Genomic DNA, 18,511 nt, shown 5'->3' on the forward strand with positions numbered 1-18,511 from the left:
TGTGCCATTTCTGTATTTAACACACACATAAGGCGCACCGGACTATAGAGCGCGTTTTTTATATAAAGGTACATGTCCTCTCAGGTGGATTTTCTCACTTAAAAACATATTAAAACTACTTTATTCCCACTGATCACAGCAAATACACCTTGCAGCTTTATTTGCTGTGATCAGTGGGAATAAAGTAGTTTTAATATGTTTTTAAGTGAGAAAATCCACCTGAGAGGACATGTACCTTTATATAAAAAACGCGCCCTATAGTCCGGTGCGCCTTATGTGTGTGTTAAATACAGAAATGGCACACATAACTGAGAGTGCGCCTTTTAGTCCGGTGCGCCTTATGGTCGTGAAAATACGGTAATACAATAAAAGACCTAAAATATATCAGTTAGTGTGCAATGAATCTAAAATATATGAATGTTCAAGTTTTATCATTACATTATGGAAAATAATTAAGTTTATCACAATATGCTAATATTTTAGAAGGACCTGTAAGAAGAAGGAAACTCCCAGACCCCAACACATTTCTCCAACTAAATAAATGTGCTCAGATTAAAAATTGGATTAAAACAGTTGGATCATACTGAAATTGAAAGCACATGTATTTAACAACTGCAATAAAAAAAATGGCATTTATTTTAAATGTTTCAAGCAAAAGCTGATAAATCTGTCCAACACAAAGGGATATTTTTTTTATATTAAATATTCATACACTACTGCAGAAGAAGCTGTAAACAATGGAGCCTTACAGCTGCAGCCGTCCAGGGGGCGAGTTTTCACTCTGTGTGCCCAGCATAAAATTCAAACAAAGACATCTGTTATTTAGTTTCATAATTTAAATTTATTCAAAACACTGTCATGAATGTAGTGGAGGAAGCATCAGTTGTTACACTTTTGTACATGATGTTAACTGAAGTTTATGATCTATTTGAGCTAAAAAAAAAAATAAATAAATAAAAAAAAGTGTCCAAATGCAGCAAAACCATCTGACTTTCTCAGTATTTTGATTGAGGGCTTACATAACACCATGCATCGTCCCAAACGTAGGTAGGTCGTCCCATGAAAACATGTAACCAGCGCGCGTCACAGCGCATGCGCGCGTCTTTTCACTCTCTGCATTTACACGCCCCCCATCTTCCACCCCAGTCCTCCTATAGGTTCTGTCTGAAGGTAAAATGGGAGTGAAACATAGAAAGCTTTATAAACATCTACATTATCCGTTCTGCCTTTTTGTCGGATTCACTTATTCTGTTTGGTTCTTCTTTTTTTCCCAACAGCGCACCCAAAATGCCAAGCAAGAGGAAGAAGAACAAGCGTCGCATGAGGAGGGTGGTGAGTGTAGACAGGTGTACTTTTTATCAACTAAAATGATTTATCAGCAAGATAAATCATGTGTGTTTTTTTTTTTTATTCTTAATTATTTAGTTTTCTCCTGAAATAATGAGTCACTTGTGGTTGAAAAACTCAAACTTTCCTTTTTGAGGTGAAAAAAAGCACCTTCTTTATGTAGAAGGTAGAGGTAAAAGAAAATGTTAAGGCTTGTTTTTCAATTTAGACTTAAGACAAATTTATTTTGTCATTTTGTATACATAGAGTGTAAACAAAAAAAATATTTCATTCAAAAAAGCTCCAGACTATTAATTCTTAAAGTGCAGCCTTGAAAACAGTAATAAAGACATTTTAAAAAGATAGTAATATAAATATATGACTGTATATTTACAGTTCTAACATTATCTTTTTTTAAATGTAACCGAACTAGATGATAATCACAACATTCCCCATAATATATTCTATTTTTCAAAGAGGAAATCGCTTTTTATGTTTAAGATGGAGAGATTTTGCCTGCCCTTTGAGTCATGAAGAGACTGCAAAAAAAATTGTACTTTGCTTGTTTTTTCTTCTAACTTAAACAGGGTTTTTAAAACCTGTGCAAAGACTAAGAAAATTTACAATTAACAAAAGCAGAACCCTATATTATGTCTGTAGAAACTAATTTATAAGATTCCAGGTTCCTTCCTATTGCCTCGGTAGGAAAGAGGAGCTTTTGAATATCGAGTGCTTAAAGGAAACATAGTGGGTGTGGCAGAGGGGAGATCTGTATGAGTGAGAAAGTAACACAGAAGCTCTGTTTACTCCCAGAGCAAAGATTTCCTCCAGTCCTCACACAGCAAAATCTTTACCGGTAGTTTTTTTTAGCAAAAATATCAATTTCTCTACACCTTGTTCTTTACATCCACCAAGCCAGTCATATTAAAGTGTTTTGCAGATCTTTAAGAAAAAAAAGGGCAAAATATGAGCAAATATAAAACCTAATTACTAATATTTAGCTCAATATGTATATATGTTTCAATGACTCTCATTCCTGTCATGGGCAGAACTCATGATAAAATATTTTTTTTCCATGCAAATACCTAAAAATCTCTCTTGCTGTACTATTTTTCATTATTAAAAAAGTATGCATTTCGATGGCCAAAGAAAATTTTATGTAATTTGTAAATGTTTGTCTTATTGTCCATAATCATGGTTCTCCTCAATTTATGTTGGCATAAGGTAATGTTTCTATGATTGAATAAGAAGATAGATAGAAAATAGGCTGTTATTCTTTTTAGGAAAAGTTTTTTGAGTCATTTGATATAGTAATGGCATGGAATGCACTCAAACCCAACAAGCATTGTCAATACCAACTCATTTACAATTACAGTGCATAGTATTATAGAAACTTTTTCACTCAGTTTGTATGGGTGTTTACCCTTTTTAATGTAGAGGAAAAACCTTAACAAAAGTAATTTCCCTGTGGGATTATTAAAGTATTTCTGATTCTGTACTTTGTTTGTTATCATTTAGGATTTTATCAGATCTTTTTCATTTTTTAAAAATATTTTAATCACTAGAGATACATCATTGGGGTTTTTTTTTGGCTAATATTATTGTTCATCATTTTTGCTGAGCACTATTAAACTTAGGCGAGGCAGAAATGTACTACAGGTTCCAAAATGGTGGAAGTAGTTTGAAATTCAGCTTGGAAAGAAGCCATTAAAGGACCATTCCCAAGTATGTATTAAAGAAGTTGTCCTTTCTGATGAAGGCCAGGAAAAACATTGAATTAATATACATTCTGTTCTCGATACGTTGGAGCAACAGTTCTCCATATTCAAACAACCACTGATTAGAAAGAAATCTTTTAGATTTTTTTTTTATAATTTGACCAAATGATCATGGAATAGAAACATCTCTAATGCCTTAGCTTTGCTTGTATACATTTTGTATTGGGATTACTCTGACACCTGTCCATGGATAGCAAATCAAAAATAACCTTAAGTAATAAGTACATGCCTTTTAATTGTCTATTAGCATTTACATTCTTTATTAGGTAAAATAACAAACCAATCAAATTATGAGTGTTTGCAGGCAACAGGATTTATTTTTAGAGCTTTTATGCCCCTCTTAATGTCAGAGTCTGTCCTTCTTATTACCACATCAGTGCTTTTTTTAAACATGTTGTTTTCATTGATGAAATAAACTGCTAGGGCTTTGGAATGCATACAATTTTTCTGGTTTTCACAGTCAACAAATGGCTCTAAGTTCAAAATGGCTCCTTAAGTCATGTCCAGCTTTGTGCTGACAGCAGTTACCTTTTCATAACTATATTTTACTGTTCTCTAACCCCTGTAATGCCATGTGTACCATATTTAAAACATGAGTTTCAATTCAAGAGCAATTCCATGGCACAGTGAAGTAAAGACGTTCATAGAGGCAATTAAAAATTAATAAAAAATTATTGAAATTATGCTATGGAACGGAATATTTGTGTTATGTATTGAAACATATCCACACAACCACATAGTCCATCTATCTACATACCGCCAAACATATCTCCTGCTTACATAACATATTCACATGCATACATACGTAAAGCTTACATCTTTGCATGTTGGTGAGTGGGACAGATGAAGGTTCGTTAGGAGTTAAGAAGAAATGCAGCTTTAGGAACAAAAGTGGCAGCCTGGGCATTGATGTTGCCGTTTGAAGGGCAGCCACCCAAATTTACAGTAAAGTAGATTTGTGGGATCTTTAGATGTTTTCTGTGCTCAGCCTGTTGTTTGCACAGCTACTGTGATGCTTTATTTCTTAAAAAAACATGATGTAAACGAACAGAATAATGCAGTGAACAGAAACTGTATAATAAATAGCACGATGAAGCTTAATGTATCAAATATTCAATAAAAGTTATGAAAATTGCTACTTTGTTCATTTGGCAGATTGTTAAATGGAGATAAAAAAATTTCTGATAATTATTCAATGGTTCAGGGCTTATGGCGCTAACTTTAGGTCTTAATCATTTGTTCATGTCTTGTTCAGAGTCCAGTTGGTTGCTAAATATCAAGTTCAGTTATGTGGACATCACTAACACAGGGAGTGTTTTGACGGTGCTTGGCTGGAAAAGACGCGCACACACACACAGGCACTCTTGGCCTGCACCACAGGTCTAGCAATGCCGAGCTGGCTTTCGGCCTAACAAAAGCATTTTTTGGGAGTGATTATAACCTGATTATGAAGTGATTAGACTCCCTGTCTGGCCCGCAGGGCACCCATGAGTGCTGCTGACTCGCACGGTTTCTCTTCCCGCTTCACCAGACCTGTCAGGACCATTTTGATTCAACTAATTAGCTCCCATTATCTAACTAGCTTTGCTGGGCCCAATCCCAGTTGGCCCCACCCTCCAGTGGTCTGCTCTTCTAAAATCTCCATTGAGGCCTGAGGGGGTTTTGTCCAAAGCTGAAAAATATGTTGGAACTGACAAATATGGCCTACCTTGTATTCCTGCAAGAGCTAGAATGAGCTGAATTTCACTAGTAGTATTAGTAGCTGTGCTCTATGAGGGCATTTAGAAAGTACAGTTTTAGTTTTAGGCTTTTACTCCTATATTATACTCATTAAAAAGATTACCTTCCAAAATTATCAATGCTGCTTGGACCTTATTGACATTTTATTTCAACAATTACCTTCAGCAGGTTTTAATGGGAATTTTTGCTTCAGATTGATAGTCATACAGTTAACGGATTATCTCACCTGTGCTGTAGATGTCTGCAGGTTTTCAATTTCCACTGTTCACCTCTTGTTAATTCATGTTTTGATGCTACTGACTTTAACAAGTTTAGAAGAAGAAGAGAAGAAGAACAATCAACTTAATTGTGATTACACTGTCATAAGTACAAAGCAATGAAATTCAGCATTGTGCATTTAACCCATCCCTTTGAGGAGCAGTGGGCTGCCACTCTGCGGCGCCTGGGGAGCAGTGTTTGGGGTTATGGGTCTTGCTCAGGGACCCAGAGTGGCAGTCCATAGGAGTGGGGATTGAACTCAGAACCTCTGGGATCCAACCGTAATGCCCTAACCACAAGGCCACCACTCCCGAGTTTAGGTTTAGGTGAAAGTCAGTATCTTGGTATGTTTGCTGGGGAACTTGTTCCATTATCCTTGATCATTTGATACTGGAACCAAATAACTGTTAAATATTAGTAATAATTTTTTGGCCTTTTTTTTAGCTTCTACACAGGTACAATAACCTGGCATAAGAAAGATGAATACTGTGAAGAGTTCAAATTGAACTTCACTTATGTATCAGGAAAGCGTTCACAAAGGGAGGGACATTCAGTACAATTCTTTGATTTGATTGGGAAACATTGACACAGGCCTCCTGTGTCACGATTCCTGAAAAATCAGACATTTCCTTCTAACATCATCGATTTCTTTTAATGGATGATTAATGCACGTGCTTCCATACTTTCTGGAACTCATCTGCAATGTGGCTTTCTTAAAAATTCTAGAATTGAGGTCTAATCTGTCTGCCTCCTGTCCGCCTCTCCTGCAAAGTCAGACCAGCCGCTGCTTTCTACATCTGAAAGCTCACCTGAAAGGACAGAAGCAGGATGAACCTTCTTGATATATTTTGTTCTTAAAAAAAGAATATACTTTCCTGTACTATGTGGGCATTCGCACTTAGAGCACCCAAACAATGAGCACCGCTCCTGTTGACTTGTCTGCTCCTTAGTCTTCATGGTCCCTTTTGACAGCTGATTTTGTCTAATGAACCTCCCAGTCATTCATAGTTTAGACACATTAATTGTGATAATAAAATTCACACAGGTGGCCGATAGTAGGATCAATAGGCAACACCTGAAGAGAATTACTGCCCCTGGAATTTAATTTGCGGAGTCAGAGCAAAGGGAGTTTTACCTGAAAGGACGCACTACGCTTTTTAAAGTTTCTCTTCCTTTCTAGCTTTAGTGGTTCTGTTTAGCATTGCATTATTAGTCGACCTCATCTACAGTATATTTCTGTTTTTTCTTGTTTCAGCAAGCCCAAAGGAGAGCACTGGAGGAGCAGCATGCAGCAAATCCACCAATAAAAACCAGCTCAGGGACTGCAGTTAGGCCACCTCCTATAACAAATCTCAAAAAAGCAGCTAAACCCACAGCTAAAACTGCACCGCCCAATCGTGAAAACCTTCCACAGGCTGTTCCCATCTCTATCCCCTTAGTGGAACCTCAAAAAGAGGAACCAGAGCCTGTTGAGAAAGAAGATACCGCAGATGTCCATGATGAGATAGCTACAGTAGAGTCTGGTGGTGTGCTGTTGGAACAAGCTTCCTGTGAGTTGGATGTGGAATCCAGAGTGGGGGATGAAGTTGTAGATCCAGCACATGTAGGTAAAGATGGACCAGTTGAAAGTAGTCCTCCAGTGAAGCCCTCTACAGTTGAAGATGATCTGGCACAGGAAGCTGAATCTTCTGTTTCTGAATCAGAAGCTGTCTTTGAGGTAATAAAATAGGTTATTTTTCACCTGCTCATTCTTAATACCAGCACAAAAACCTGGCTCACTTGCAGACCAGTGATGGGTATCTTTTAGGCAATCAACTTGCAGGAAACTGTTACAAGAGGAAAAGAGTGAATTGACGTGCAACAAGCAGTTTCTAGAAAATGCAATTCAATTCAGTTTATTTATATGGTGTCAATTCATAACACATCATCTCAAGGCAATTTACAGAGACAATTTAATTGAGTCATTTCCATCAAAGGAAATCCAGGTGTTTGTATCAAATTTGTAGTCAAAATGGTGAGTGAAGATTAACAGACATAGATGATGCCTTATTTATACATTACATTAACAGCACCCAATGGTAGGAAAGCATTCTGAGTGTGATGTGAGCCCTGTAGTTAACATAAGGGACAAAAAGATATAAAAGTTGCCCCATGTTGGAACCATTGGGGACAGAGGTGCACTCACACATTTGTCATCCTAATTCTTCCTTGTTGCTTTTTCTGTCAGATGACCTTTATTATATTTACTGTAATGACCGTCAGATGCCTTGGTAACTGTCTGAACACATATCCAGGCATGCTATTATACCACTGATTGTGCATTCCTGGTTAGACTGGTTCCCTTTGAATTGGCTCAATGGCAATTGCATTTGTTTGCATCACCAAATTTACATTTTATCTGGATGCGTTGATACATTTTTACTTTTTTGTTGTTTATTTTGGTATTTTGCTTGCAAAGAAGCACAACTTTTTATACTTATAACTTTTTTATACTTATCAACAACGCAAGACTGTAAAAAGTCTTTCAAAGTTTTTCGACAGAAGCTTGTCAGGTTTAGAACAATAGGATCCAGTATACAATGGGGAAAAACAGATTTCTCAAAACATTTATTGGAAACAGAACCACAATGAGCAGCGTCTAAGGTAGGAGGAGATAACAGGTTAGTGACCACGTCTTTCTGGATGATAATGAATGTGTGAGTCACTAACCTGGTCTTATAGTTCAGTCCAAGCCCAGAGGGCGAGGCTGCTTCCAGCCGGTCGGCTGTCAACACGACGCAGCGGGCGCTGTCCAGAGAGTCCCAGATGTTAATGTATCCATGGTCGGAAGACAGGCAGGAGATCAGAACCAGCCAGACAAAGATAGGCAGGATAATCCAGAGGACGAAACCAAAGCCAATGTCAGTGACATGCTCAGTAGTTAGAGCCAGGAGATCACACCCAAATAAAAGAGAGAATCTAGAATGGAGTCAGGAAAAGAATTCCAGGTTTGGTACACACTGAGGATAGGTGAGGCAAACCGATCAGAACCGGGACAGGCAGACTAAGAGGTCCACAGGCAGAATAAGTTAGGATCAGCAGAGATGGCAAAAGTACTCACTTTCCGTACTTGAGTAAAAGTACAGATACTTGTGTTAAAAAATACTCTGGTAAAAGTGGAAGTACTGATTAAACTTCTTTACTCAAGTAAAAGTAACAAAGTACAGGCTTGTAAATTTACTTAAAGTATAAAAGTAAAAGTAGAAACCACTTTTTTCATGCCGTTGCCTACATTTTAAATGGATGTCTGCCAATAGGACTAGATCTCTGTTGTGTTCATTTTCAATCATCTCGTCGTCCATACTACTATGCAAACGCCACCGCCACCAAGCTGCAATGATTTGCCGCGTATGAATACCGCCGAATCTGTCGATTCATCTTGTAGTGGTGCGTCAAATGCAACGTAGATTCCCATCCAATTAGATTGAATTTGGTATTGATGACATGAAAAATAATAACGGTAACTCCATTGAAATGATTCAAAACTAAAGTAACGAGCCAATTTTTTAAAATGTAAGGAGTAGAAAGTTCAGATATTTGTGTAAAAATGTAAGGAGTAGAAGTAAAAAGTCACCATAAAAATAAGTAGTAAAGTAAAGTAAAAATATCAGAAAAATCTACTTGAGTACAGTAACGAAGTATTTGTACTTCGTTACTTCCCATCTCTGAGGATCAGGAAATCAGAAACACAGGAATGCTCTAAAATTTTGATACCACTGGCTTGAAATAATCTGGCACTGATGACTGGTCTGAAGGCTGGTTAAATAAAGACTGAAGAAGGTTGATCAGATGGGTAGTAATGAGAACAGGTCAGAGCTTGGCAGGTGATTTAAATGAATAATAAGACCAGACATCAACGCCAAAATCCTGACAAAGCTAGCTGCTTTTTAATTTTTCCTTGATTTTGTTGTTGTTATAAGTAAAAACTACCAGACTATTAGGACCCAACTCTGATTGATGGTCTGTCCAGGGAATCCCAGAGGATTGCATCAAGCCTATACCTCTGCAGAAATCTAAGTAGCAGGTGTCAAACTCTTGCCTTTGTTATAGCATCTTTGACGGCTTTCTTTTCACAAGTTACAATAATAAGAAACACCTTTACCTCCTTCCCCCTTATTAAATAAATTTTAAAGCTGCTGCTGTTACAGTTATAGGTGTAGCTGAATTTAACTGAGGCTTTATACATGCACAGTTCTGCACATTCAGTTCCCCTTGTGCTTTCTGGAGAGAGGATGAAGTTTCTGTGTGGCTACCTTTACATGTGTGTACGTTTAACAGCATATAAACAGCTTTAAATCTCACCCAATCATTTTGTCTATTAAACCACAAGTAACATGAGGTTTATATCTTAAAGTAGCTAATTCTGCTTACTTTGCTCTTTTTCTTTAGGCTGCCTTTACTTGCAGGATAGAGACAGATTTGAATGCTTTAATCATCACACTTAAGCAGGACTAAAAATGAGAAGTGGAAGGATATTGCATAAAGTAGATTTGTCCTACATTTAGACATTTAGAAGGGGATTGGCACAAGTCAAAGTTAAATTATTTATGATCAGACACTGAAAGTTTCTAATATTCATGAGCTTCTCTCTGTGATTGCCAGTATGGCTCAACACACTTGGCTGCACTTTATTTTCGGCCTCGCTGGTCATTTAACTGCTTGCAGGAAATCAAAAGGGTTGGCTGAAAACACCATGCATTACTGTAGGTCACAGTCTCCACACAGGATAATTAGTACTCGAGTTGAGGGGAATGAGTGGGGGATGGCATCCCTCTTCCTAAAAAAATCTTAAAAATCATCCACCTTCTTAAATGACCATTCCCCCATACCATCCTCTGTGACATTTTTTTTTACTAAATATGTAAATTTATATTATATATCAACAGTAATTGCAATAATATTGCCCTTTCAACATTTGGCAGGCTGTCCGCTTACAAGTAGCCTGAGCAAATTATGGTGGCCCAGAGGGTTCATGCGATTTCGATTTCAACCTCAGTGGCGCAGCCAGCGGAGCAGGTGAAGGTGTTCTGAACAGCATCACGGCTAACCGGCAAAGACAACACGATTTGAGGGAATGTGAGAATAAGGAGGGGAAGGAATCTTCCGCAGGTTCCGGGTTCTAAGTTGGTGAGATCTCCCTCCCCTGCTTAGTTTGAGAAATAATGTTTACAATTATGCAAGTTTCTCCACATAATCATACCTGTTCTCTGTGATTGTGGTATGAATTTCATAAGTCTGGGACAATAAATGTGAAAATAAGGAGGAGAGGGATTCTTCATCAGGTTCCAGGTTCTAAGTAAACAAATAAAGTGTCAGAAATGATCTAGAATGGTGTTGATAGAAAAATCAGGAATTGGCATCCATTGAGCAGAGACTTTATTCATCGCACACTGACTGTAGCTCATCGACTCAAACTTGTCTCCATACAAGATAAAACCTATTAATTCGAATTTATCTGTCCACCCAAACTATCAATTTTAAGGCATCCATGTATAAGAAATATGAAAACAATAAGAATATGTTTAAGATCTCCCTTTCTCCCTTTTCGTTTATATTTTAATCCGTTTTCTCATCAATGGGTGTGAGTTTAGGGTGATGTTCGCTCCAGCAACAGGGGAGGTAATTCTCGGCAGGCAGATAATTCTCGGCACAACAGATCAGGAGAGAATGGAAGAAAAATTCATTTTAATTAAGCAATTTAAGACACTTGTTAAGATTAATATCTTGAAAAAACTGCCAAATATGATGTTAATATCTGGCCAATGTTCATAAAAGAATTTAATGTTGACATCTGACTGCAAGGTCCCTCGTGTGATCTGCAGAATGCCTGTTGTCCAGTTAATGGTAAATAAGTGACAGACCTGTTAAATAGTTTTAACTCATTCATTGCCAGCATGTAGCCTGGCTTAGTTTAAATTAGCCAATAGAAGTAATACTGATTTTCTGATAAACAGTCTATTTTATAAAAATAAATGCTCTAAATGAATATTTGAAAGGTGAGTAAAATTATTAGATTTTATATGGACTTATTTCATTTTTTGGCTAATTCTAATGTATTTGAATTTGTAAGCAGTTTTTTCAGATTTTGAAATGATGAACTGATCAATTTTTTTTTAGCAATGCTGCTGTTATTCAGGCAATTAATGAACAAGGGTTTAGAATTAAGACATTGATAAATTAGATTTAGTTTCAAGATTAAGCCAGGAAAACCTAGTGGTATAAGAATACTTTCCATGGCTTAAAAAAATATATAATAAAAAAAGAATATTAATACAGTTTTGCATTTTGGGTGCTTTTTAAGAATGTGCATTTGTGAATAAATACTGATTAAATATTCCATCTGGAAATTAACCTGGAGAAAATTAGTTCATTTAAAAGGCAGATTCAAAAATCTGACATTAAAAGACATACAAAGAAGTAAAGAGAGGGAGTAACCCTTTCCCAAAATTCAATTGGTTGCAAGATTTCATAAGGAACGTTGGTTGTTCTTCCCCTTTTTCCAAAATGTAGCAAGCAAAACATTTCAAGGAAAAGTTCATTGGCTTTTTGTGTTTGTGCAAAACTGTGAGCTCAAGTTAGAGAGCTAAATCTGGCATGCATTTCTGCATAGGGACACAGAAAACCTGCCAAGAATCTCACTGGGATTTTTTATTTGCTGTTAAATGCCTTTAGGTCATCCATCACAGCTAAAGTAAGGCTGAAAAAAATGTTGTGTGGAAACTTGTTTCACACAATTTTAGAAAGTCCGGTTTGCGTCACTCCTGAAGCCTGACCTTTAAGATGTCAGAAAGGAGCTGAGCTTCAGTGTTTGAGGTAATGTTGTTGAACAGCTTGAAGTGCTTGTTAGCCTATATAAGAGTGGCCTTTGCAAACAGGATCTGCTTTTGTTTATGAAAATTGGTTGTGATGGATACATATGCATATTAATTTTGAGGCTATTTTATTTGTTGACAATAGAGAATAAATTTGCTGCCCTTTCTTCTTCACAGGTTGCAGCCCCAGAAGAAGCTCCAGCAGAGGTTGCTTCTGAAGCTGAAGTAAATCTAAGATAGATATTTAATTGTCACATAAAACACTAGTTTTACTGTCTGATGACACAAATCAGCCACACATATTTTGTAATAAGCCAAATGTGGATAAGGCAAGTGAGAGTATAGTAGATCAGGTTTTTCTAAGGTCTAAATTTGATATATTTATTTTTATTTGAAGTCAAATCAGTGCTTGTGTCTAAAGAAAACTTTAAAGTATACCAATCTAGTAACCAATAAGGTCATGGGAAATTCTCTTTGCTCCTTAAAGGGGACTGATTTTTTTCCTGATGAATTTTCAAACATTTATTCCTAAAAAAAAAAAAAGAAAAGAAAACAATTGGCAGGTGTACAAAGTTGCACCCAAACAATTCATCATCATCTGGAAACATACATCACAATGATCAAGCACAGTGGAGGTAGGTTATGTTATGGGCTTAATTGTGAACCTGGACAACATGTAGTATGAGTCAGTCATAAACTTCTCTGCTTATCAAAGAGTAAACTAGTGTTAACTGTGAGGTCATAATCACATCAGTTTAGACGTGACCAAAACTGGGTTATAAAACCTAACAAATCCATCAGCAAATCTACATTAAAACTGGTAAAAAAAAATAAAAAAAAACATGACAATGTGCTGCATAAAAAAATCCAGTAAAAAACATTTACCTTGTTTAAAAATTGTCATAATAGGACCTTAGAGCAGAAATCTGGATACTTTCTTTTACAAGGCAACCAACACACATAAATAGAAAGCTGTTAGCTCAGAAATGGGGCTAAACCTCTTTATTATTACTAAAAGCTGAGAAGGTGGTGTAAAATCAGCATTAAGTTACCAGTTTTTTTTAGACCAGGTCTGTTCCATTAGCTCTTCTTGATTAAATAACTTTAAGTAATAATGTTTGTTCATCACTATTCAGTAATCCATTAACAGATCAGTTTATATATTCAACCATCTTTTTATAGAAATGTAACAAATGTTTGTCTTTTTTCCAGAATCAGACAGAACGCAATGAAATAATACAAAAAGAGACAGATCATGTAAGTTCTTTGGTTTATAGCCTAAGATTAGCTGGTCCTGCAATATAAAGTAATTCAGTGTTACTGTAATTCTATCATTTCTAAGAGCTTCTCACAGTCAGTATTTAGCTGGACTCCTTAGGTGATCTTGATTAATTGAACATATTTTATCTTGTTGCCTTTGCAGACATATGAAATCTGTGAGGCAGACAGTGAAAAAGCTGAAACCCTGGCAGAAGAAGACGCTGAGGCTAAGCTGGAACTGGAGGGGGCCATCACTGAAGAAGTCAGCATATCAGAGTCTGCAAAAGAAGCAGCTGAAGATAGAGAGATAGAAGATCTTACCAGTGACAAATCTCCTGCTGAAGATACTGGATCAGTGGAGGAGGCGGTCATAGAAACAGTGGAGGCTGAAAATGGGGTAGAGGTTGGTCCGTTGGAGCCGCCTGAGGAGGGAGAGGAGAAAGTGGAAGATGTGGCTGAAGAAGACTTGGCTGCACTCAGTGTTGAGCCTGTTACAGCAGCAGAGGTGCCACCACAGAAATCTATATCCATAATTCTCTTTAAATACATAATTTGCAAATTTTCTAGTGTTTGTTGTAGTTTCCATAGCTTCTATTGCTATCAAAGCCAACAACAGACTTCTTTTTATGTCCTTAGGATGTTCCCGTATCATCATTGGAAATCCCAACAGTAAGAACCTTTTCCATTGTAATTATTAGCAAAAATATAATGAAAGGAAAACAGATAAATTCAGATTTTCTCTTTCTTGCTTGCTTTATTAGACTGTGACATGGCAGCCTTTTATCTCCACAGGTGCTGAATGCTATAACTGAAAGTCCAATGGAGGAAGCTGATCTCCCTTTTGTTGAAGCCAAAGAGGTATTGCAAAGAATTTTTTTTCACATACTTTCTTTACTTCACAATAAAACAGAGGGAAAATTAAAAACAGAATAAAAGCAAGTGAATATAAAAAACATGATAAAAGCAGGTAGTAAAGAATAAATAAATAAAACAGGTGGACCACAAACTTAAACTAATGATACCTCATTTAACAGTTTAACTTCAACAGTCAAAGGCAAGTCGAATCAAAATAGGTTTTTAAATTTGACTTAAAAGAATTCAGGATTTCAGCACTTTTACAGCCTTCTGGGAGTTTGTTCCAGAGAAATGGATCATAGGAACTAAATGCTTCTTCTCAATGTTTGCTTCTAGTTCTGGATGTACAGAGTGGTTTTGAAATAGAAGACCTGAGTGGTCTGATACACTGACAACAAATCTGTTATTTATTTAGGTACTGATCCATTCAATGATTTATAAACTAACAGAAGGATTTTAAAGTCTATTCTCTGAGCTACAGGGAGGCAATGGAAGGACTTCAGAACTGGGCTGATGTGCTTTACTTTCTTAGTTCTAGTGAGAACACAGGCAGCAGTGATTTGGATCAGCTGTTGCTGTCTGATGGACTTTATATTATGTTAGTTGATTTCACTACAAAAACAATAATTTAAAATTTTAGATCAAAGTAACATGACCAAAGCGAAAATAAGCTGTTGTGTCAAAGTTCTGTTCATGATGTAGGAAATTTCATCAGAGATTTCTGAGCTCTATGCTGGTCAGAGAAACTGCACCCTGGCAGGGAAAGTACAACAAGGAGACTGATAGTTTTGTTTTTGTCATTTTTTTTGTGCTGTTGCCATCTTATTTTGCTGTATGCTTTTTGATATACAACGCCACAACAGTGAACTGGTTTGATTTGATTACTTTAATTACTCACAGTCCCGAAGATGAGAAACTTTCTCTTCTGAAACTCTTTTTCTACCTCTTAGGAAGCTGCTGACCTGCCGGTCCATGAATCTGTTGTCACTGAATCTGTCTCTGCAGTGAATGATGCTGTTTCATCCTCTCCACTTGTCCAGCTGGTGAGATTTCTACAAAGCGATTTCAATGTTATGCTTTATAAGGAATAATATCATCCATAATATCCATTGTGTTCTCTCTTTTTTAATAAATTCAAAAGAAAACATGCTTTCCAGCTAAAATAGACAAAAAAAAAAGTATCAGGCACAAACCATATCAAATTAATAGACACAGTCAATTATCACTGTGAAGTGGTAGGGACAGTAAAAACAATCAAAACTGTTTTTTTTTTTTTTCTTTTGTTATATTTTTTATTAATATTCTCCGAAATATGTCTGCAGTCATTATTGTGCTGCTGTATTAAGGTTTTATACTAGTGTTGCACTGATACCAGTATCAGGTAGGGCCGCGATACAGCACTAAAATGGTGGTATCGGTATCGGCAAGTACTGACAAATAGGGCAACAATCCAATTATTGTCACCCATTCCAGGTAGGCAATAAAAATATCTACTGGATTCACTTTGTCTTTTTTCTGTTTCACAAAGGTAGGCAGCAGCTTGACAAAGCCATCATGGTAATTATTTTACATCCAAGTAGTATGCAGTTCTTCATGTATACACACACAGATCGGTATGGTATCGGCCGATACTGCACAGCCAGGTATCGGGGCCAAAAATTGGCATCGGCGCAACACTATTTTATACCAATATGTTGGCATAAACTGCAGTGAAACATTTACAGCACTACTTTTAGTGGGTTATAATTTTTTAGTTTTGTAGAGTCCATGCATCGCAGCAATTCATAGTCTAGTTTATGAGGATGTGTATGCTTTTAATTCATGGTTGAATTAAAAATTGTTCAAAGAAACAAACAAAAATAACAAAGAAAGAAACAAAAATAAAAAAATTAAAGTTTTAAAAAATCTGTCATTAAGCTGTTTTATTCACTTAGAAGTTGTTTTCCCCTTTTATTAACATTCAGGAAACTGAGAGAACAGGGGACACATTTACCACCCAAATAGAGTCCTCTGATTCTGCTACTGCTGCTGCTGCACATGCTGAGGCTCCTGATGCTCCTACAGAGGAGGTGAGAACTTTAAATTCTATCTAGTTTTAACATTTGTGTTATCTTGAGTAAAAAGCGGTTGAATTTATACTTCATATAAGCACCCCTAATTTCTTCAAATGTTCCTTTGCGTCACATCTAAACATTTCAGATAATTAAACTTTTTGATTATTGTTATAGACGACCTGAGCAAATACAAATGAGGATTTTATTTATTAGAATGAAAATTAAAAACTTCAATTAACTAGAGAAAAAAAAATTCTGACCCATTTTTATACCTTTCCTAGTGAGGGACCACACAAGAATTTGACTTGTTTCTATTCATGTTTATGGGGATGTTGGCAAGATTAGCAGTTTGCCATGATCAGGCAACCAGTGTTTCCCAGTTTTTTAAAACAAAAACTAAAAAGCTCTACAAGCAGCAACATTTTCCGACTGACGGCAGGTGAGTCCCTGATTGTTTGAGTCAGCCCTTTTGGTGGAAACCAAGTGTGACCAAAATTAGGTTGCTTTTGTCTGTATTTCTGGTTTGAACAAGCAAAAAAAAAATTTTCAACAATGACAAAAAAAAAAAATAGTTTTTCCACAAGAAACAAAGAAAATACAAAAAAAACTTCTTAGGACCTCTTGAGATTTTCTGAGCATTTTCCTCATTTTCCTGGCATGAGTGAGCTTCCTGTCACAGAGAGGATCTTTGCTGGTGGCTGAGCCGACTCGTGTTGCTGCACACCCAAGAACATTTCTAAGACAGCTCTCAGTCTTCGTCCAGCACCACGTCTCTTGCATGCACCAACACTCTCCATACTCACTCACATTCTTCTAGACCTCTGGGGTACAGTCTTAAAAACCCACTGAATCAAACCCCTATAGAGCCTCCACTTCCTCAAATCAATCAATCATCAGTTTTCATCAACAAGCTCCTTCCTGATCAGTCTGCTTTCTGCCCTCAGACCAACCAGAAAGTTCAACTCACTCCCTGTAGTTCTCTGCTTCCAGATTGTTGCTGCTTTTGTAAATAAAACTTTAAAATTCACTGGTTCTCTGTGTGATTCTGTATGTGGGTCATAAACCTACAAACCAACCTGACAAAATGTTTGCAGCTAGGGTTATCACACTGAGAAATATTCTATCACTAGTACTCGCCTGAGACCAAAAAGTTATAAACTGATTTAACTCTGATCTATGGAAGCATATGGATTGGATTAGTTTGAAATAATCCCGATTTTCCTAAATTTAATCTTCATAAACAACAGCAAAAAATTGAGTAACAGATTTTATCAGTGAATCACCCAGCCCTACATGGAGCAGTCATGAATCTTCCCAAGAGTAATTCATTGACCCAAATAGCTGTTTATCAGTGAGTGATCGAGAACGTCATAAAAGGGCTCAGAACATCCTCTTAAGAACATAAAGAGCCAAGCTCGCCTCAGTTAGAGTCAGTGTCATCATAACAAAGAGGTTAGGGCTAAGTGCTTCAATGGCACATTTCCAAAGTGAAAATCACAGAAAGGGAAAAAAACAAACAAACAAAAAAAAAAAGATCTAAATTTTACCAGAGAGTCTAGCTCTAAAAGCAATAAGAAGGTATTGGCAATGGACTGGTCAAAGTCAAGACCTCAATGCCTCTAAAATGATGTGACCATCCTTTGAGAATGAGCTGAAACTATTTGCAAAGAGGAGTTAGAGACAATTTCTTCACAGTGTTGTCAATGCCTGTGAAACTCTTACTATGTGTTTTGTGCCCATAGATTTAGGAAACAGTTACTGTTTTGCATTGGGTCAGGTTGGTTTGGATAGCCTTTTTTTCATTATTTAGGAAATGCTTTTTATACATCAGTTTGCCTTTGCATGAAATTTATATTTTAAGATCGGAAAACATTTAATAGTGAAAGGAACACACTTCTAGAGGGGTAAACACTTTGCATACAGAAAACCAGTCCAGTTTTAACCGTTTTTCGACCTGATATTTCCTTTCTTTTCCAGAATGCCGCAGACCAGTCGTGTTTAGATGTGTTGACAGACGAAGTGAAATCAGGAGATTTCCCATGTCAGATACAGATTCCTGTGGAGGCTAAACAACTCAATGCAGTGGTAAATTAATTTGTGTTAAAAGAAAATCCTAAATTGTTCTTCAAAACTACCTGTTTCCAAAAATTGAAAGTAAAAACTCTGACTCGAATGAACAACTTAAGATATTAAATCAAAACAGCCGAAAAAAAAAAAAAAAAAAAAGAGTTGTCAACGTAATATATATACTCATATAATAGTATGTTTAATTCAAGGGAATTGCTATATTTACAGTTGTGTTTACTGAATACTTAACTGATCTTATTTCTGTGGTTCAGGAACTTTCGGTGCCAATAACACAGAATGGAAACATTGTTCCTGAGGTCCC

General features: G+C 36.6%; 1 protein-coding gene across 3 annotated transcripts in view; it reads left to right on the plus strand.

Moving 5' to 3' along the window:
• The first annotated feature begins 1,101 nt into the window (after positions 1 to 1,101).
• The window catches only part of LOC107085290 (fibrous sheath CABYR-binding protein-like), a 19,456-nt gene continuing 2,046 nt past the window's right edge, over positions 1,102 to 18,511 (plus strand). The window contains exons 1-11 of one of the 3 annotated variants that reach the window (XM_015375543.1): positions 1,102 to 1,170; positions 1,278 to 1,332; positions 6,358 to 6,819; positions 12,131 to 12,178; positions 13,166 to 13,210; positions 13,377 to 13,718; positions 13,850 to 13,882; positions 14,006 to 14,071; positions 15,019 to 15,111; positions 16,033 to 16,137; positions 18,100 to 18,207. In XM_015375543.1, the coding sequence (XP_015231029.1) occupies positions 1,288 to 1,332; positions 6,358 to 6,819; positions 12,131 to 12,178; positions 13,166 to 13,210; positions 13,377 to 13,718; positions 13,850 to 13,882; positions 14,006 to 14,071; positions 15,019 to 15,111; positions 16,033 to 16,137; positions 18,100 to 18,207 (1,347 nt within the window). In that variant the 5' untranslated portion in view covers positions 1,102 to 1,170; positions 1,278 to 1,287. Of the gene's footprint in view, positions 1,171 to 1,203; positions 1,333 to 6,357; positions 6,820 to 12,130; positions 12,179 to 13,165; positions 13,211 to 13,376; positions 13,719 to 13,849; positions 13,883 to 14,005; positions 14,072 to 15,018; positions 15,112 to 16,032; positions 16,138 to 18,099; positions 18,208 to 18,511 lie in introns of those variants that run through there. The other 2 variants (XR_001481257.1, XM_015375544.1) reach the window with 2 other exon arrangements.

Source organism: Cyprinodon variegatus, unplaced genomic scaffold (genome assembly GCF_000732505.1).
Source record: "Cyprinodon variegatus isolate N-32 unplaced genomic scaffold, C_variegatus-1.0 Scaffold121, whole genome shotgun sequence".
Lineage (NCBI taxonomy): Eukaryota > Metazoa > Chordata > Actinopteri > Cyprinodontiformes > Cyprinodontidae > Cyprinodon > Cyprinodon variegatus.